The following is a 22210-nucleotide window of genomic DNA, read 5'->3' as shown; positions in this document are numbered from 1 at the left end:
AGGGCTATAAACTGTGAAGAAGCGCTTTGCTTTGACACGAAACTAGTTAGTTACCTAATCGTTGGTTGTAAGCTTTTTATAATCGGATGGGCTAATACCAACTTGTGGTTTGTGAAAATATCCGATCGTGAAACTAAACGACAGTCAGGTTACTGACTATCAAAAAAACGAGTTTCGACTTCGAGTGATAGGCCTATTTAGCCTATTTGATGATAGTTATTTGTACTTACTACTAGGAGTCTACGACTATTAATCATTATTTCATCTACCAACAAATCGTACAAACAGTTCGTCACCTTCAAACGTATAAGAATCAGCATTCATATCATCGGGCATTCCGTAGGGCATTATTTTACTTTCGCACCACATTTATGTTGAATCTTCATTAAACGCAATTAGGACAGACTATTCAATTCAATTCAATGAGGGTAGAACTAAATATCGCCCTAAACACGTCTTACGATATTTAAAAAAAAAGAAATGCACTCGGCAAAATGATCTCAAGTAGAGTTCGAAACCTCGTTTCTTTTAATATAATTCTTTGATTCTATAAATTATCGGCTTTTAATCTGTAAATAGTGGGGTTTTATTATATGGGTTACCGACCTATTAGGCCAGGGTTTAATAAAGCCAAAAATGATCACCACTGCCACTGTGTCATCATAGCCCATCCACCTTGACATTTGCACTAAGAATTGACCTTAACAGAAAGAGTTCAGAGTTCTACTACGTATATGCATTTTATCTATGAAGACAGTTTTTAAAGCTGTGATGCAATAGATCACGTGTAACAGGTTAAAAATTCTATTGATCCGAGAGCGAGCTCAACAAATACAGGATGACAGAATTCATCAAGCTCAACAAATAACAGAAAGACAGAATTATCTTTTCACGTTGAGCCTCATGTATACTGATCAAACTGAGAAAGGTGATAGCAACGTGTCTATGCTTAAACAAAATAGGCAACTATTAACCTCCTCCATCCAAAATTCAACCAAGAGACAAGACGCTAATTTAATATTTCATATCACTACAGTAACATTTTATTAACTATAAATACATCATCTTGTTGCTAGTCATCATCTGGTAACTGTGCTAGACTGATATGTACCATTATGCTGTGCAAGGTCGTTCATTCAAAAATGAGCAGGTCTCAAATAACTACTGATCTGGAACAACAGATAATCAGTAATGCCAATTCCAGCACAAAATATCATTATTTCAAAGGTGGGATATCTTCAAATTCTGTGCCAGACAGGTTTAAAAAAATGTTGTACAGGGCCCAGTTTCACAAAAGAGTATAACTCAAATTTTTGGTGTAATTGCTATTGGTTACTTCATGTTTTCAATGAGGACATCAATTCAAACTTAACCGTTTTGAGCTTTAACTTTTTCAAGCTGGGCCCAGATCAGCCTTTAAAACCTGCCCATTTGAACAAATTCATTTTCAAACGAAAGGGCATGTTTTTGTTTCTCATGAAAATAAATGTTGATTCTCAGCAGAAAAACTACAACCAGCTATCAGAACATTTTCTGGACTGTTCGTCTTATTCAAAAGACACAAATACATTAAGTTTTCCTTATTAATCTAATCATCAATATACAATGGAATGCACATTTTCAGTAACTGTTCAGCTTAAGTGACCCTAAGATATTAAAAGATAACTGCTAAGAAAACATCACAAAACAATGACAATTGTTGTGTTTTCTGTATCGAAATCTACATGTATATGCAACCTAACATGAAGATATGAATGCTACATCTGGATCTCGCACTTAACTGGTTAACTATTAATATATTGCACAATAGTTCATTACCGGTAATCATCGTGCCCATTTATAAACATTAAGTACTCAATTCTATACTATATTCAATATAATATCATTCTTAATATTTTCTTAATTTCATTAGCATTCTAAAATGACTGTACAAGACACTGATGCCTACATATAATGCTCAGTCAAATCGGAACCACACATTTAATTGATATCTAATACGAATGAATCACAGTATTTCTGAAGTTGATTAAAATCTCTTTTATAAGAACATCCATTATTTCTGCGCTAAAATGTAGTCTTCCACATTACAGTAGTTTACTTCAACAAAAGGTCTAGCATGAACTAAGTGAACCTAGTTGCTTTTGAATTTAATGCACTGATCCAAAAATTAATCATCATTTCAATCATAATTGTATACAGGTATTATAGTTTTCCATTTCAATTTCAACACGTCAACAGTAACTTAAATGAGTGAATATCCTAGATCCACAAAAATTTCAGTTCAGCCAAGAGGTTGTGTCAGCAATAAGAATTTTTTTCAACTAGATGAATGCAAGCCAATATATTCCAAGGCACACAAATGTTGCCTGTAGATTATTATTTTCAACAGATGGTGCATTTACTCATAGATATTCCTAAGTAATGAATTTAGAAAAATTGACTGAGAAGTCATGAACGATAACAAATTCGTTTAAGTGCTCATCCAGAGGACAAATTTACTTGGAAATATAGGCCAACCGGTATTGATATTCAATTTTACAATATTTTTGACAAAAATTTTGCAAGAGAACTATTGAACAATTAGCACTTTTTCACTTGTTTCAAACAAAAAATGAACAAAGACTGAATGAACTGAAATATTATTCTTTGTGTAAATCTCTATATATCACAATATATATATATATATATATATATTTACTATATATATATTATATTATCATATATACTACATATTTTTTAATAACGGAAATATACAAAGTATATACAAGTATACATTGTTATGATACATATACAATAACATTAATAATAACAACAAAAATCATAGATAACATTCATTGATTCACATTCCTCGCTAATATGAATTCTCTTTGAGAATAAACATACTGCGTCCATTCATAATAATAATGATAATAATAATAATAATAATAATAATAATAATAATCATATCGATAATACAAACTGAATACGAGAGGAGAAATGAAATCATTTTTTAGTCATCAATAATCAGAGGTAATATGACATTGATTATTGTGGTTTTGGTATCTCGGCACAAGTTAAGCTACAGTTATATCACAAACATAATATCCTGTCCACTTGGCGAGTACAATAATAGATCTATATTTTTCTCAGCACAGGATAGTAGCAGAGATTTTCAAGTTTATAACACTTAGAAGGCTCTAGTCAATCTTTATCTGCATTGAAAGCAACAAGCACTAGACATTAGTGTTCAATTCAATTTTTATACCAGAGTAATGTTAATGCTGAAAATATATCAACAAATGGAACAGAGCATCTTTCTTTGAACAGGATATATCAGCGTTATCTTAGTACGTATTTATAATGATGAAATTGATTTTTTATTTATACACATAGATATAATTTCTCTGTTCATTAATATCATTCTTATCCTTTGTAGCAAGTCAGCAGATTGAATTTTGGAGGCTATCTCGGGAGAGGCACCTGGTATCTTAAATTTGATGATCGCACACAGACTACTATTCTTTTTTCATAGCTGTGGTACAAAGTATGAATTACAAAGTATGAATTTTATTTGTCCAAACAGGAACAACACCGTCTTGGCACACTGAGGATAGAATTGACAGTGAAATACATGAATGATATTGTACACGTATATGATTGCCTAATGTCTGCGGATCAATTGCATATTTATTTCTATATTACAGATACACTATCTTACACCAACTAACAGTATCAATTTTTATGCAGCACCGAACAATCAAATATGTTGTATTTCAGTAATTTGAACGCAGTTTTCAGTTTGAATAGGTCTTATACATGCAAATGTTCGATACCATCAATACTCTTTTGTGAACGGCGTGACACATGAGTCAGTACAGACTAGTAGCAGCTTTTCTCTATAATTTGGTGATATACCCGACTTGTAGAAAAACGAAAAACAGATACAATATCCATATATACTGTGTATTATGTACAGATTGCCACAGTTTATTGTCCATTTGAATCCAGCATCGTAGCTGAAAAACAATGAACCATAAGTACAATTGTCATTACGTGCAGATTGCCCATTTCATTTAACACTTGGAGCGCCAAACCACGTAGATCGAATGCAGATTAGATTTCCATGGAAATCTGCAGTTAGCTTAGGGTTTATTAAGCTGATTGATTTATAGCACAGGTGCTTCCCAGTGGTTTCTATATGCTTAGTAATCAATCAATATATGACAGCTCGATGTGGATTGGTTCCAGCCGGTGAAATTTTTTCTAATTTTTCCAGATGTATCAAAACGCCAAAAATAGGTGAAATTCTGACCAAATATGGGAAATCGACATATATCATCTGGCACACAAGGCGTTAAATGTCAGAATTGAAAAGCCTGATTTCTTTCGGAAAGTACCTGAATTACTAGGTTCATAATGCTCCGAAGGGATCAGGTGGTGATTGTTGTGGTCGTGGTTGCTGCTGGAATAAGTTTGGTTGCGGCTGTTGTCCATACATCATACTGGGTTGTTGAATACCCATACCCATCCCTGCCCCCATCGGTCGTTGTTGTGCCTGAAAATAAGGATACCCGTTCATGTAAGGCTGCCCCACCGTATGATACATGCCAGGTCTCTGAAAGTGTAAGCAGAACATAGTATTTACTACTTAGCATCATTGTCTAACACGAACATCTCAACAAGAACCGTCAAAAATATTCATTTATCAAGTTCATTGCTGGAAATACAGGCCGTTTCACTTATGATTTAATAATCTATTAATCCTTATGTTTTCTATACTATAAAATGTTTCTTTCTGTCTGAAATGTTAAATTTCTATCTGATCACATCTAATTCAATGTCAGCCTGTCATTACGGAAGTGGTGTTGAAATTTCCTCACAAATCTAAAATATCAAAGGACTTAAGACTATTTCCAGTGTGATTTTACACAGCATCTACATGCATGAACTATGTTACATGCACGAATGAACAGCTATCTATGTATGCAACAAGGAACTGATCAGTCACAGACAAATCATACGGCGAAACTTTTAAATCACCACCTTCGGCACATTATCATATTGTGAACATTCACGCATTGTATTAATATGTTAGCTGTTAGACAAATCGTAGCAAACCTTAGTTCCGATAGTACAAATCATTCACCTTTCAAACATAATCAATCATAGTGGTCGCTGAACAAGTCTTTTACAGTAACTGTTTTCTCAAAACCCAGATGAGTGTTACTAAATTACCACTCTTAATGAATTTGAACAATTAGAGCAACCATAGTCAATATCTTATGTTATGTCTGAAAGATATCCAAGCACGTATTATGAAAAACCTACAATGTTAGATCAATGTCAATGAGTAGAGTGCAATTATCATTCATTAAATGGATTATCAATTCAAGATGCATGTTTAGATTTCAGTATTAGAAGTGTTTAAAAATTATCATGATTAAAAATATCAAAACAGTAGCAATATTATCACAAGAAACGAGTTAATAGAGAGTAAATTACAAAGGAAAGGATTCAAAATATAAAGACAATTGATAATCAAATACTTACTACAAATGGTTGTTGTTGACCTGCAGGATATACACCCATCATTGGTTGCTGTTGCATTGAGCCCTGGAAGACAAACATATTGTTTTGAAATAAATTACACATACCGGGTAGCTACACATTCATAGTGCAATTTTTATACCAGTACTAGGGTGACCCATTCACACTGACAATGGTCTCTAAACAGATTGCTGAATGAAATTAGTCTTTTAATAATATATTCCATTTCCTATAGATTTAGTGTTCTATGGCAGTGTTTCTTCGAAAACAATATGTTACACGTAATAGCAAGACTGTCGTAAGATTAAGGTTCTGAACCTAGCATAAAAATTAATTCCTATGAGTAATTATCATCGTACCATCGGTGGTTGCTGTGGCCAAGCGGATGAACTCATTGTTGCTGAAACGGTCCCTGATGACCAGTTTGAACCACCAGTCAGTTGTTGTTTATTTTGTGCTGATGGACTCCACTGATGATCAGTTCTGAAAGAACACCAGCATTGAACAAATATTAAAACATTCATGGGGAATTTTTAGACCTAAAAACACTTGAGTGAATGTGAATAAATCAATAACAGGCATCAGTATACAATGAAACCTGTGCTTATAGTATATAAAGGTAAATTATGCTTGAAAAAGTAGCAATCTTTTAACCTTCCAATTCTTTAAATTAGTCTAATAATCCTACACTGGATGATATCTTAACGTTCAAAATCAATCAGTTATTGGAAACAAGACTCATTTTTGTGATTCATGATACTGAGATCAGCTCCTGTAGTGAAACAATCACCTAGAGATGGGGAAATATCAATCAATTGCTTCATATAGTTGGAACATACTTTTTTATTTGTCCTGTACCATTCATGTTGAGATTTCCAACAATTGAGGCCAGACTGCTATCTAAGTCGCCTTTAACAATATATCTGTCGTCTGGTTTTTTCTGGTCAGAAGCTGCATTTGTTGCTGGCTGTAACACTTCCCCAAAAGCATCAAAACCTAAAATGAATGACACAGCGAGACAAACTTGTTAATAATTAAATGATTTTCATGATTATATTTGTAATGAGCAGGTAATGAGTAAATTCTCCATCTGAAATAAAAGAAAATACGCATACATTTGACATATCTAAGATGTAATTTTTAATATCCTAGCAGACAAGCAATGAACTGATGATCAATGAACTGATGAATAGCAATTTGGTCGGATCGTTATTAAAGGCTGAGTGTTTCCAAAAAACACTCATATCGAGTAACTGACACCTGACAAAATAATATGATGCCTGACCAAACATACTTAAAAAAGACGACTAGTACATTGACCGACAATCAAATATACAAAATTCTATTGTACTTATAACTCCTCATTCAACTTTTGAGATCATATAACAATGTTATCATAGCCGACATATATAATGTTGTTAGTTCAGGAAAAAAGTTCAATGGCACTTATATATCATACCTTAGGTGATAGCTGGGAAAATAAATTCCAGTTCTCCCTAGTAGACATGTCACGACCAAAATTAACAGTCATATGAATATGTACTAGTATTGTGGGAAAATTCAAGATTCTGTGTAATGAGAAAACTGCCCGTCGAACGAGGCCCAGCCCTGATCGGCCGATAAAATCGCTTATAACATACACAACATACAAATTAGTAATTGAATTCATCAACATCAGCAATATCGCAACATTTGTTCCCTATATACAAAGTTACCTAATGAAGACAAAGAACTAGAAATAGCAAAGAAAGATAAAATGAATACAATTAGTAACGCAAACACTAAAAACTGGTTAACAATAAACTAGTTTCAATTAACCTAATGCATTGGCATCTGAAGATGTTTTCTGAAGGTGCTTTAAACATGAAAATCTGAGTAGCACGAATTAGAGGGAAAAATTTTGCCCCATCATTTATCAGTATTTTCAGAGTTGAACCAATCTAATGAACTTCCAATTTAATGGCACCTTCAAATTATTGAGATCGAAGATGTGTAAGTAGTTAAAGGTCAGTGTTTGTCACCCTCAAATCACCCTCTTAGGATGCCTATTGCAAACTTAGAGTAGATCACCTGAAAGATCAGCTGCAGAATCACTAGCAACAGCAACACTGCTGCCACTAGCTGTCATATCTGAAATGAAAATGGAAGCCAGCTAATGCAAAACAGCACTCGACAATCACTGCAAAGAAAAATTCTAAGATCAGTGATAGCCAGTCAATGATGATATCATATATGAATACAGCACCATCGGAGGTGAATACAGCACCATCGGAGGTGAATACAGCACCATCGGAGGTGAATACAGCACCATATTCCATACGCATTACATTTTGTACATCAATCAATCTTCCTTTAAATGACGTTGTAATCCATATCATAGGTCGGTAATAAGTAATACTTTATAATGACTTTCATATATTAGATAAATGTGCTTCATATAACATAAGGGTAAACGATGAATCTAATCGCCAAAATAAAATTGTGATTTTTTAGTGAACCTCCACTGTACCAACCACCACAGAATGAAAATGCTCGCACAAATTACTGAAATAGAATTTTACGCAGATGTGGTATTTATATGCTATGCACGCTTAAAAAAAAAAAACATCAGTAAAAGTACACCGGACTAACTAACACGACATGTGGGGTGAAACCAAAGTGTATCAGAGTATCATTTACTGAAAATAATTCGAATGAGAAATCATTGACAGAATAAAAGACTTCAGCGGGAAATAATATCTTTAGTTATGAAGCAAAATAAGAAAAAAAAAAAACGAACTACCAGATTATTTCTATAATTTGAAACATATTTGTGTACATACTTTAACGCACTGTAGTAAACAGAACAATTCTACCGGATTTGCAAACTAAAATAATACATGCAGCAATACAATGAAGGCCGAGTTCAGGATGAAATTAAAAATGTGATATATGAAAGAAAAAATAATACAGAGACAGACGGAGAGATAGAGAGGAGTACCCACCTGGGGTTGAAGACAGTTGAGAGGGTTGAGTAGGGGAGTCCCTCATATCCGTGACAGCTTGTAACAGATAATTGCGCAATTAAGATAGTGACGCATACAGTTTATTTATGTTAACGGCGAAGTGCAATTAAATAACATCATCTTCACGACCAGATATAAATTTACTGAACGCCGTCTCGGACTAACCTCGGTGAGAAGGGCTACTGTATCCGATTGGTTTCTTAGTCGGGGAAGGAGAGACATGGCCCTCGTAACCCGCGAAAACGTTGATACTAGAGAGAGGATCAACTGAAAACAGGAGATACGTAGCATATAAGCCTTAGAGGTTCATAACAACTAGACACAAGACTGGGATCAATATCTATCGAGTAACAACTTTCTGACCAACCTTTCTTTGGTTCTTGTGGTGCTGTTCGTAAACGCGGCATAGCTGGGCTACTCATGGCTGGTGAACCAACCATGACATTACCCATAGCCGGAGATCCCATGCCTGGAGACCCAAACATTGCCGGCGAACCCATACCGGGTGAGCCAGACATCATGGGCATACTTGATGAGACTGGAGGTATGGGGGCCATTCCCATCATTGGGCCACCCATCATGGCCGCATTGCCCGAACCCGAATTGGATACATTGTTGCCCGTGGCTGTGTTTCCTGTGGAGAACAAGTCCACTAATCCAGTTTGGGCAGGCGTTGCAGTGGGACCCGGTGAAACTGGTTGGTCGAGCCCGGCTAGTACATCCAAATTCGAGAATATATCTAGAAATCGAACATTTATGGATTATTTCAATAAGACTTCCAACAACCGGTATTTGACTAATGACAACCTATCGAGTTTTGTTATTTTGTGAGTAATATCATCAAATTTTTATATCGAGGAAAGGAGTGCGGGACTAACCTTGTTGTTTTACTTGATCAGCACTGGTCGACATGGCTGGTGGGATTGGGGAGCTTGTAGGAGGAATTAAACCAGCGGTCGGGACTGGGGAAATACTACGCTCCGTTTCAGACAAGCTGAACAGATTCTCTGTAGCGACATTAGTTTGAACTGCAGCTTGAGGTGATGTGCCGAATGAATCCGTAATTGAGTCTGCGTAAGCAGTGAAATATAATGTGAAAATGCAGTTATATATCAATGTAGTTGGACAAACAGGTAATTCTACAACATTGCAAACTACCCCTGACAATAAGATAGAAAATGAAGATATCCACAAGTTTCTAACCATGCAATGAATGAAATGAAAATAAATCACCAACACGTTGTCTCTATCTCAAACAGACGAGAATTTCAAAAACCGAAATGCAATCTGATGGAAGGACGGAATATCAATTCCGAGAAAATCAAATGAAAATAATCATATCGACTACTTGGTACTGGCAGTTTAGGGTGATCCTTAGAAAGCAAGCGCATCATACATGTATTACCGTATCAAATATCACTGCATCATTTCAAGGAAAATGATCAATGTACGGACAATATTCAATCCACTATGAATCCGGAGAAATTCCAATTTTTACCAAATATTCATGGTAGCAATTTTCACAAACTAAACTGTTAATTAAAGAACTAACCTGTCGCAAAGGGATTTGTAGCGGCATTAGGAATAGGACTGGAATTTTCTATTGAATCATCTCCTACAAACAGCAACCAAACCAATCTTTCTCAGTGCATTCAATAATGAGTTTTACCAACCAAACACGACAAAGTTTTAGAGTGTGGGTGAACGTTTAAACGGTAGGGTTTTACTTCAATAGCTATCACTCTATAAAATCAGCCCTAGAAATCTAATTTCTGCTTTAATACAACTACTGCACATATCATGCTACACATTCGGTGAGGGCCTATTCAATGATGAACTCAGAGAAAAATCCTAAATAATGTAACAAATTCAATTGACTCGGTGCTAAACTTCAAGAAACATATACATAATATACTGTCATGCTACAAATATCTAATTTGACCATTCAACTGTATATTGTATATTCAACTAGGTCTATGGTTTATCGGATTTGTGGGATCATCTATACGTATATATATATATATTGAAGATTATTCATCATCTGATATATAACGAAAAACTAAAACGCAAAACAACAACAGCCGCATCACCAACCTGTGCTCGTTACCAACGGAGGCGCGCCAAAGTCAGGTATAGGCAACGGACTATACACTGGGCGCGGACTAGCAGATCTGCTAGATGATGTACCAAGTGGATCTAGATGTTCCTCAAAACCAGAGCTCATCATTTCTATGAGATACACCAAGAAAAAATTAAGTATTAATGCAAGATTACAACAAGTTAAATAGCTGATTACTGCCGAGTGTGCTCGCAAGATTAATAACCTGAAATCCAAAAAGATATTCCATATCATGAATACATGAAACATGCTATATATTTCTATCAATAAAAAAAATACACCGCCAGAGTTTTCTTTACTGAAAGCATTGCATGGTGTTGTATTTCGCTTCACCTGATCAAGCTTGTGTACAGAATCATGAACTTGCCGACCCCAAAAACTCGGTTAAAGATGTACCATCTGACTTGATGCCAGACAAACTTAACTCCTCGAGACAAAACTTTGCATTACCTGCACAATTATTCTTGTTACCTTCTAGGTTTTACTGTTAAGTGCATTTTGGTTAGAATAGTGAGGTATATTGCAAGATCCTATTCCTCACTAAGGCCTAACTCAGGTTGACTAATAAGATCTGATCAGATTGCTGGATCGTAAGCAGTTAAGTCTGCAATTTTCTAATCGGGAACTTTTTCGACATGAATGTACTTTAAATACGAAGGGTTGATCGCAGATATAGCTAATCAGCAACAAGTATTGCGTCACATGACTTAAAGAGTTCAAAATGGCGACCCAACAAACGAAGAGACGTCAATGATTGAGTTGAAGTCGACCCGAGTGCTCTTAACACCATGAGACAAACGAATCAGCAATCAGCGGTCACATGTATACTACCGCTGTCCTTACGATGATCAATTCGGGTGATCAAGTCGACCTGAGCTAGGCTGAAGTAACGTGAAATCAAGACTGCATATCAATCCACTCCTAGAGTTCGTTGTTATACAAAAACTATGGGCATATTGAATTTAAACGATTCCGTACAGGGATTAGTTCTCTTAAGCTGTAAGAATTTGCAATGTAAATTTCAATATCCTGACGTTAAAGTGATTAAGTACTAAAGCATCGGGGATGATCTGAATAGCACTGATTTATTCGATCGTAGAATGGTCAATCATTTTGATTAAACTATCATTTTACAAAATGAATCGACTTGACAGGACAATCATCTGAAAGCGATTACATCGTACTGTGAAACACATCTGTATAAAATATCACAGCAATTGTCTAGACCCAGTTCCAGAACATATGAATAATGAAAGCTGGTTCTACCCTTTACCAGTGAAGCTGATCTTCAACTGGTTGGAAAGAACAAGGTTTCACTTTATTATATAAAGATTTGACCGATGCATGTCGATGAATGATGTACTCATCATCCAATCACACAACATGTAGCAAAAACAATGATCAGTCAAATCATAATCACCTAGTTTGGAACTGGGTTTATAACTTTTAGGGATTGTCAGCCACATCCAACGGTGCATTAATTGAGATTAAAGGGATGGTGTGGCATGCATACAGACCTGGAGGTACACCATTGGTAGTGGAACTGGCCCTAAATCTTCCTATATCTGTAAGAAATGAACAAATTAGCACCACATTCATGAAATTCTAATTATCTACTTCGCGCAAATGAAAAACTCTTATCCAAGCAATGTGACGAGTAAATGGGATATACACATACATTCAATAATAGCTAGCTACTGGTATATAATACACTAACAAACACATATTGTATAATATAAAATGGTTTCTGACGCTTACCTGATGCCTGCGTTGTGTGTGATGATCCACCAAATGCTGCTTCAAAGTTCACCTCTTTATTATTAGACATTGAATTTGAATAAGGTGCTGCAAATTGAGAGATAAGAAATGCTCTTTCATTTCAGACATATATAAACCAATGCTTTTCTTTTTTCTTCAATTGCAATCAATAAACGATGTCTTTGAATCGAATTAAAAGTCTTACCAGACTGTGGAGGAGCTGCAGAAGCCCAAGGGTTTGTCGGCGCCATAAAGGCATTATTTGGTGATGCAACTGGAGCCGCAGCAGCTGAAGGTATCGTCATGGCACTTTGTTGTGAGATAAATGGATTACTAGCAGGTGGGGCTGCACTTCCTAAACTTAGCAGATCATCGCTAGGTCTCATAGCTGCACCACTGGCGCCGGTCTGGTTCTGGAATGTAGCGCTACCGAATAGGTCGATGTTCTGGTTAGGCGATGTAGTGGCAGACGCAAATGGATTGGTTGATGCCATTGGTGGGGATGATTGAGAATTATACTCCTGTCGAATATGCTGTTCCTACATAAATAAAAATTGATTTTCATCGAAGAACCGTATTAAATTCAGGGGCTTAATTTTTAGAACAAACATGCCACAATTTTTAATATGATGACATTCATATATGCCATGTATATCCATATATAACGAAAAATAAATCATTTGATGTTTTCGTAAATGTTCAAAAAATATTCGTAATCAATGCAATACAAGTTATTATTTACAAGGAGTCATCTGTGTATTGAGCCTTCTTTAGAGAAAGTCCAATACGTTACTGCTACTACCGTATGAAAAAGAAATAAATTTCAGGAGTTGTGCTTTTACATCGATTCTAAGTTTGATCTAAAATATGTGAAAACTAGTCCATATTATGGTATTGTTACGAAATAATCAAATACAAACACAGTGAAATCAATACAAAATAGAGTTTTCTAAATGCTTAGAATTTGAGCAGAACTTATTATGATTAACGCACTATACCGCATAAATCGGAAGTACATGTTTTGGGAAAAACTGATTGCTTTCACGGCAATCAACTGAGGGATGAGATCTGTTACTTCAGGAAATCAGAAGATCCTGAGTTTCATTCGACAAATTATTCAGTCTTGAAAATGCACGATCAGATATTCGTAAAACGAAGATCTCATACGTACAGTAAAATAACCAGGAACCAGGTAACAAGGTTTGTATGGTGTATGTATGTACGTACATAGATAAAGTACGTAAGGTAAAACACACAGTATTATGCTTGGATTGTCGGTAGAAAACTTGATCTGCATTTAAAAATTTCTAATAATGGTAAAATAAACCAAACAATAATCTATTATGGTTACGGTGGTCGCAAGAATTCTAAAATGGCTGAAATGTTTACATATTTCAATTCACTGTCTTGATTCAAACTATTCTGGTACGATAACTTAACGCACTTAAGGTCCAAGCTTAAAAGGAACGAACAATGCCACCGAGGTTGCGACAGTAGATGGTTAAATAGTCAGATCTGTAGCAGAATCAATTTGCCTGAAGCATGGAAGTCGCTAGCGGGTTACAACAGCAATTTCTGCATTTCATTTACCGGATGTTTTCATAGGATAATATCTAATATTCATGTTTTAGATGTCATGTTGCTCGCGTAACGTTCTGAATTATAAATCACATTTTTTTTCACCTGCTCCTCAATAATGCATAGAAATGACAGATCCCAGTGCGCTACGAGTTATCAATTTTGAGTTCAACGACACATTCCAGCCATAAGAGAAATATTGTTTAACACTAAAAAATATCATACATACATCATCTGCGCTTTGCCCCATCTGAAATAGCAAGTGGTTTTACAGGACAACGGACAGGATTCGTTGAAACAAGAATACGTAAAAACCGCAGAATTACTCTAACAAACCGATCACACGCGCCCGTATTTCAGTCACCTGATTTTGTTCACAAGTAAACAAGCACAGGGACAACGACGCGAGGAAACTTATAGATAATTATGATTGAAGTTTAATTACAAACCTTCAGCTGTTCCATCGTTCTATTTTCTTCTTCCAAAGCTTTCTGACGATCTTCTTCTGTGATTCCACTGCTCGAGGCAGCGGCACTTTTTGAAAATGAGTTCGTGGCCGCCGTGAAGCCTGGAGGTGGTTTACTGTAGAAACAAAAAATATCATTACGTATAACGAACGAATCTGTGCTCGAAATCATTTTAAGATGCAGCATAAAAAAAAGAACAAAATTGATCGGAAATGATGTTTTAACAGAATTTAGGCAACATGAGTAATAACGCATAACTTGAAAAAAAAAATCAAATTTAATGTAAGTAAAATATAACTTTTGCGACATGATAAGTCTCGGTTAGAATAAGTCTTTGAAATAGGTCACGCACTAGTAATCAGTCTACTGAATGTTAGCGATATCGATAATCTATTGTTAGTATGATAAGAAGTATTTTTAGAGCAGTCTAGGAATTTTTCGAAAAAATATCTTCACTGGTCACTGGTTATCTAAATTATGTAAGAGACACAACTTGTAGTATTTGCTGCGAAATTTGTCATCTCTTATCATATTTGATGTTTACAATCAGTCACAACGTAAATCGAAATTCTTACAACTGGGGTTAATGAAGCAAAACTTACAATGGTACTCTACCTTATCTGGGTATTTTTAGACCCAATTGTAATACTTCTGCAATCATGTATATAATTTCAATACGAAGAAAGAAAACGTTTTTTTTTTCAAGCTAAGCAAATGAAGATCGCACACAACGAATCAAGTGAGGATGTAAAAAAAATCATCATTCATTCGAAATGTCCACCAGGTGTCATGCGGGTACAGCTTGTGGTGATCATTTGTAAACCAGAGAATTGTGGAAAATAAAGCGCCATGCAATGACAACATTCATATCGTTGATTACCAGTAGTATTCATCTTTATTTTACGTACCTCCCTGTCGGTGTAGATCCACCCTTTTTGCCCTCCAGTGATAGAAGATGCTGCTCCAATGCATCTAATAAACTTGACGGCGCCTGAAAATAGTTAAAAAGTAAGCTTACTATACATATTGATGGCAGATCAGAATGGTTTTCATATCAGGTATCTCAGGTTTCAAACGTATGTATGTATGTATGTATGTATGTATGTATGTATGTATGTATGTATGTATGTATGTGAAAAACTCCTTTGTCATACTGGGTCAGCATCGCTCACATCAATAAATTTAAACTTTTATTTTATTTTCTATCTTTAAAGAAATAGGGAATTGTCCCTCTTATTTGTTTGATTGATTAGATACGACTAACAAACTCAACACATCCACTTTACTTTTAACCCAGCCTCAGTGTAAAATGTAATTCATTTTGAAAATGTGCCAGAAACTGTATGTTTTGCTTTGAAACATTATTTGGCGTTTCTTTTTTGCCTTTCACTAGATTTTCTGAAGAAATCAGCATATCACATACCAACGAATAGAAAAAAAAACAAGATCTGTTTGATAAGTAATAATTATTAACCCTGCCAGAGAATAATTGGTCACCTTATTCTATTACAATTGTCTCGTAGAAAGAACAATGCTCGGCTGCATATTTAGAAAACAGGCCACGCTGATCAAGCTTAGATATACACACAGTTCATACACTTTCCTATACCTTTGAATGATATAAATAACCTAAGAAATACTAGGGTCCCTCGTCCCATGAATTCTGAAACAACCAGGACCCAACAATAAGAGTAAGTGAAGAGAACAACTCATTCAAAAATTGTTGTAACAAAATTATTCCAACAACTTATTTAATATAAACCAGTTACCAAAGTCAACAACAGGCGAGAGCCATCAACAAATTCAGTATTTCTTCACTATGTATCATGCAGGGAATTTGTTATAGCTATTGCTATGTATAAATATTTCTACGCAGTAGGCTTAATGCGTTATATATACATGAGTATCATACAATAGAATAAAATACTGTCTCACACTATTAAAGAGAAAGATCCATATCATCCAAGCTACATACTTCATTTATTACAAAAGATGTCCGATGATATCTACGCCGCAGCCAAAAGCAAATCAAATGTTTTATGCCTAGTAATGAAAAGGATCAAATCCAGGACAAAACAAATTCGCAATCCAAATCTTTACACAATAATGCCCATTATCCTTCGGCAGGGATTCGAACCTAATGACATTGCAAGACTATACCCCTGCAAAAAACCCTGAATTAGCCTGAATGCGCAGGTACATGTACAACAGATTAGACAGGGTTTGTTACAGTGGCAGAGCCTCACGATGCCATCAGGATCGAATATCGCCCTACAGCTTTCCTACAAAATGATGTGAAGTCAAATTTTGTTTTGTTTATTTTGTGATCAAAATTGGCTTTAATACCCGTTATTTTCCTGGATCTGTTCTCATAATGCAAGCGAGAATTAAGGAAGGGCTGGTAGACCTGTTTACATGATTATTATAAGTAAACATATATTCACCATTTCCTGAGAATGAATTAATTGGAAGACAAATTGATCATCATCACTATCAGTGAATGGTTTCATGGCATTAAAATTTCTCAGTGCAAACAAGCTATGAATTTCAGCTACATTAGTTTTATTGTTTGGATCTGGAAAATCATGCATAGATTTTTCTTGGTTTATTGAGGTTAGATTCAGGATTAATCAACAGTATGAAATACTTCGATCTTTGAGCAGAGGCTTAAAAGCAATTTTAGGTGGCTGATATAAAACACATGAGCAAACAGATTTTTCACTATATTTTGAGAAGACAAAGTGTAGGTGTTAGTTGAATTGGTTAAGTAGACCTACAGCATAGCGAAAAGACTACCATTTATCAAACGAATCCTAAAAGAACTGACCAAATATATTGAGAAAACCCTCAAGAGAAATAATCCCTGAGAGGATATCTGACAAATCATCCACCTGTAGACAGGGGGCACATGAGCACACGAACTGGTAAGTATAAGCCTCTACCATGAAACTGTGATTATTAATACTCGATGTAAATGCAGATTATCTTTGCGATTAGTTTTTTTTTTCAAAATCTTTAAAAAGATTTGTACATACACCCTTAGCGTTTTCCTGCAGCCCCTAAAGCGAAAAAAGGCTTAATGTATTAATTAATATAACAATAGTGAAAATCTCACATCCACTGTGAATCAAGTAGATTTTATGATATCCGCACTTTTTGGAAAGTTCTTTTAGTTCATACGTTTTCACTATTAAGATAATGAGCTAAATACATCTAAACATGAAGTGGACTTACCTTCGCTAAATCAGGAATATCTCCTTTATCAACACCTACATTCTGAAAGACAAAATCATCACCCAAATTATAGAAGTTCCATATACTGATCTGTACTTGTCTTGCAACATACTATTTGAAACCAAGTTCTTACATACCTCTGCGACTTTTAGAAATTCCGATACTTTTTCCATTCTGACTAGAAATTTCTTGTACAAATCGAGTGCTTCTTTACATTGCTTTTTGTTCATTTCGAAATATTTTTCTGAAAAAAAAAAAAAGATTAAATAATATGAAGGCGAATGAGCCAATATGCAATCCACTAAAAATCGAATAATTTAATCGATTACTCACCCAACAGATTAATAATTCCATCATTGTAACAAGCAAACAAACGTATTAGATCTTTGAATAGCAGCAAAAATGCAGCATTTATAACACCATTTGTTAATTCATTTGGAGTAACCTGTAAATAAAACAAATGAATGGTAAAAGTAAATATGGGGTGATATACAAGCCTTCACATTTTAAAAATATTCATGAGAATTTCATACTTACATCAAAGTCAAGCAAAGCGTCTAATTGTTTTTGCAAGATAGGCAAGTCTTCTAGCAACTGAAATTCATAAGAAATCTACTCATACAGAAATGTAAAAAATATAGTAAGACAAATCATCAAAAGTAATTAAGCAAACATAATCACAAATTCTTGACTAGATTATCATTCAGAATTAGGAGGGGGTGAAGCATAGTTATGTTGAGAAATTAGAAAAGGAATAATCAGGGGACTTGAACAAGTCCTCCAAAATATTTGGTGCCCCAGAAAATCCTGATAATTGCAAGGGGAACCAAAAGATTTCTTTTGAAATTTGGACAGACGGCAGCAGTCAGACTATCACTTAATAATTTATCTACTAATTTGCAATCTTACTTTATCACTATTCATAGTACGAAGTAATCCATCCTCTTTCCTAAAAAGTAAACCAAAACAAAAATGTAAATATATCGATAAAACTAATATTAGCTGAGGAAATCAATAACGGGATACAGGAAGAAGTAGCTTAAGCGATTTCAAGCCATTGAGCATCAGTGACATATTCAGTTACAGAATAAAAATCGATGACTGAGTTAAGAAATGTTATCATCACATTATCATATGCGAAACGTTGTTATCATCACATTATCATATGCGAAACGTTGACATTTGCTCGGAAAACTGGCTGCTTCAGTTAACCGGATAAATCAATAATTACAATTTCTGAAGCAGCATATGGGATTCTGGCTACCATGGGAATCACAGTGTACTGATTGATCAATAATTAACCCAGCTCACATATACTAAAGACCGCAAGATTCATAGCTATATTGATGTGCCTAGATAGGTGCCAATTCTAATAGAGATAGAATTGGTTATCCAAGATGCAGCTATACAAAATGTAATGTAATATGTACAAGAGACATTCATTGCGTATTGAGCGAACCTGGTCAAATGCAATGATCATCATTAGCCTGGAAAACTTTATCTCCTTAAGTAGATTTGTCGGTACTCCCCGGAGAAATTTAGGGTCCACTACTAATTAAATCAAAATTTTCACATTATGAGGCTGTCATAGTCTTTTTGAGGTAATTTGTCATTTCGAGGTTGCATTGAGTAAGCAGAGTTGCCACTTATGTGAAGCTAAAAATCCGGAAAATAAGTCGGCGGGTCTGGGGGCCCTCCCCCGGAAAATTTTTTAAAATTAGAACGCCGGGAGATGCGTTCTGGCGCAATACGCGTTATAGGCCTCACTTTCATTACTGTCTATGGATCATTTTTTCAAATAGCGATTGGTTCCGTCAAATATACCTCATATATAAACCAGAGCCAAAAACAAACGAAGCGTCAGTCGATTTCGATCGTCGCGTCATCTTGGTTTAATCGTGTACTGCGGGGTTGTTGCCACTATGTGGCAGCACAATACGGCTTTTTCGAACCCTCTACGGAGCCGTCACGTTTTGATGTTAAGGGTCGAATCCCGAATTGATTTTATTTTTTTCGCGATGTTTTCTTTTGTGGTTATTTGACTTCTCCCGAAAATCCGGAAATGAAATTGGATTTTTTTAAAATCCGGAATTCCGGAGAAATCCGGAGAAGTGGCAACTCTGAGTAAGCCATGTCAAGGCGGGAATGAGAGATAAGCGATGCCAGAGTCTTACGAACAAGAATAAATTAAAATGATTGTATGCAATACATGCAATGAATGACCCATAGACTTATATGACTACTAATTATGTCAGACAATATTAGATTACAAGTATTTCTTGTAATTAACAGGAAGTGCTGTGTATTGGGTGCACTTTTGCAGTAATTCGACACTAACAAAGATTATGAATTAAATATGCTGCCAAATAGCTTAAAGTGAAATACATGTCACACAGTATTTCACATCTCAATCTGCATTAAAAGGGTTAATATTTCACGATTAAGATTCTAAAATCAATACCTACCCTCGTTTAACTTTACAGAAATCAAATGCGACTTGTCGATACGAAACGCATTTTTCGTGGATATATTTGGAATATTTTCTGATGAATTTCGACATATCACGAGCTGAAAAATGGCAAAGATGACATCAAATACTGAATAAAGCCATATCTTGTGATAATAATCTAATACCTTAATATATAATAGTGCAACATCTACAATGTAATCATTGCACTTAACAGAATATAAGGCAAGTCTTAGATTAAAACAAAAATGCGATCATCAGAGCTCGAACACTCAACATAGAGTAATTTAATTCAGCTTTATTTCAAAATATAAGCTTTCACATTTGATTTAAAAAGATTTGACTAAACAAGTAAACCTAATTTATATGACTAAGCAGAACATTCCAAAGTGAAGGAGCAGCAAATCTATAAGCCCTCTCGTCATATCGACGACAGCTAAATCCTGAACAGTTTTTGGGACAAAGCTTAATCAAATCTGTAGACACTGTATTTCTAAAGAGTAGCTTGGGATGAAACCTCACCTTGAACTGTTGACTTGTCCAAGTATGTTTCTGAGAGAAAGTTTGTGTTGTTCGAAGCCAAGTATTGAGAGAATCTCTGAAATGGAAACCAATGGCAAATGTTTAAATACGAAAAGTAGGCTAACTTACATTTGAATCGTTGATAACAAAGACATTAATTGTAAATATTAGATACAGTTCTGCAGACGAATCATTTCATTAACAGGGTTGAATACTGCTATTGTTTGATAGCTACCTCATTTCCATAGTTCATTAAATGATGAATGCTCGTTAAACCTTTAAATGATACGACCCAGTTGACATGTTGAGCTCTTTCGATCAACAGATCAGCCATATGTGGAATAGATACATTCGGTTCATTAGTGCACTGAATCAAATCTGAAAAAAAAAACGGAAAAGAAATGCAAATTAAATTCATTCAGGCGTAAAAGTTTAGTTGCGGTTATATCATATGGGAGGTAGGGTGCTATAAGTAGAGAAACTTGTTTCAATGGTCTGCAGGAATTCTATTCTTCTGAAATGCACTTGTTGTAAATTGAAGCCGAAATCAGAAACTCATTTGATAGTTGAGAAATTTAGCAGTACACGTACACGTAGCGATCAAGTACTTGTAGAACTTTTTCTGGGCCCAACTCAAATATCTAAATCACAGGGGCTTGTCCCGATAGCTGTGGATCCAATATCAAAGATTCAAACCAGTATCTCAGGTTGCTGGTTACTGACTGGTACCAACTATATATTTGAACTGAGCTGAGATGAGTCGATTTGAGTTTGACAAAACCTGTCATGTAAATACTTTACTGCCATGTTTTTAATCATTATCTCACCAAAATCCCCGAACTCTATGCACACTTCAATACATGCAGAGTGTTACACTTAAATGTGGCTTGGCCCAACAAGATGTTTAAGTGAGTTAAAACAGAAGTCAACAACTTACAGTCAACATGTTTTTTCTTAGGGCCGATTACTTCTTCAGTCGTCGCTTTATGAACAGATTTTGCCAAGCCTTTACCGGCGATACTGTACTTGGCCGCGTAGACCCGATCTACAATACTCTGACCAGACATCACTGCTATCTAACCCGTCAACTTCAGTCGAGCTAGGCCATATAATTACACGCGAAATCCGCTATAAACATCGGTGATTTTGGAGGGTGTGAATGTTTTGACGGCAATATGGCCGGCGATCAGGCTGTCACGTGATCGGGGACCATAGAATTTATTTTAATATCATCAATTCAATCGATTTATTCCAAGGGTAAAAATCGTGTGTAATTTATGAAGGTAGAATAAGGAACCAAAATACTACAATCACTTGGCATAAACAATATTATTAGGGTGAGAGTTAAAAGTTAGAGTTTAGTCGTAGTGCGGGACCATACATTATTTTCTTTCACACTTTACGACGTTCCAAAAATGTCGATATTTGCTTTGGCCTTTTAACTAGAAAACTTCTTTTTTTCTAACAGTTTTGAATAAATATATCATAATTATATGCTTTCATAGATATATATGATGATATTTGAACTACATAA

General features: G+C 35.2%; 2 protein-coding genes across 4 annotated transcripts; both read right to left on the bottom strand.

The window, feature by feature from the left end:
• Window positions 1-3483: 3483 nt before the first annotated feature.
• Window positions 3484-21850, bottom strand: LOC141911266 (phosphatidylinositol-binding clathrin assembly protein LAP-like). Of its 3 annotated transcripts, XM_074802259.1 has the most exons (22): window positions 21614-21850; window positions 20912-21054; window positions 20677-20752; window positions 20153-20255; window positions 18597-18636; window positions 18225-18281; window positions 18021-18132; window positions 17825-17931; window positions 17688-17729; window positions 17489-17512; window positions 15362-15444; window positions 15069-15104; window positions 14436-14568; window positions 14216-14236; window positions 12614-12947; window positions 12409-12495; window positions 12168-12215; window positions 6366-6522; window positions 5886-6009; window positions 5530-5592; window positions 4377-4594; window positions 3484-3995 (listed from the first exon to the last, which is right to left on the bottom strand). In XM_074802259.1, the coding sequence occupies exons 1-21, from the start codon at window positions 21741-21743 to the stop codon at window positions 4391-4393; spliced, it is 2124 nt and encodes a 707-aa protein (XP_074658360.1). In that variant the 5' UTR covers window positions 21744-21850; the 3' UTR covers window positions 3484-3995; window positions 4377-4390. The 3 variants fall into 3 exon arrangements, with proteins under 3 accessions (XP_074658360.1, XP_074658368.1, XP_074658377.1); XM_074802267.1 differs by lacking the exon at window positions 17489-17512; XM_074802276.1 differs by lacking the exons at window positions 15069-15104; window positions 17489-17512.
• Window positions 8795-10758, bottom strand: LOC141914993 (uncharacterized). The gene is made up of 4 exons (XM_074806348.1): window positions 10626-10758; window positions 10084-10146; window positions 9410-9601; window positions 8795-9270 (listed from the first exon to the last, which is right to left on the bottom strand). The coding sequence occupies exons 1-4, from the start codon at window positions 10756-10758 to the stop codon at window positions 8795-8797; spliced, it is 864 nt and encodes a 287-aa protein (XP_074662449.1).
• Window positions 21851-22210: the final 360 nt, after the last annotated feature.

Source organism: Tubulanus polymorphus, chromosome 1, assembly GCF_964204645.1.
Source record: "Tubulanus polymorphus chromosome 1, tnTubPoly1.2, whole genome shotgun sequence".
NCBI lineage: Eukaryota > Metazoa > Nemertea > Palaeonemertea > Tubulaniformes > Tubulanidae > Tubulanus > Tubulanus polymorphus.
Note: the sequence above shows the minus strand (reverse complement) of the source record. Positions and strands in the feature narration are given on the sequence as shown.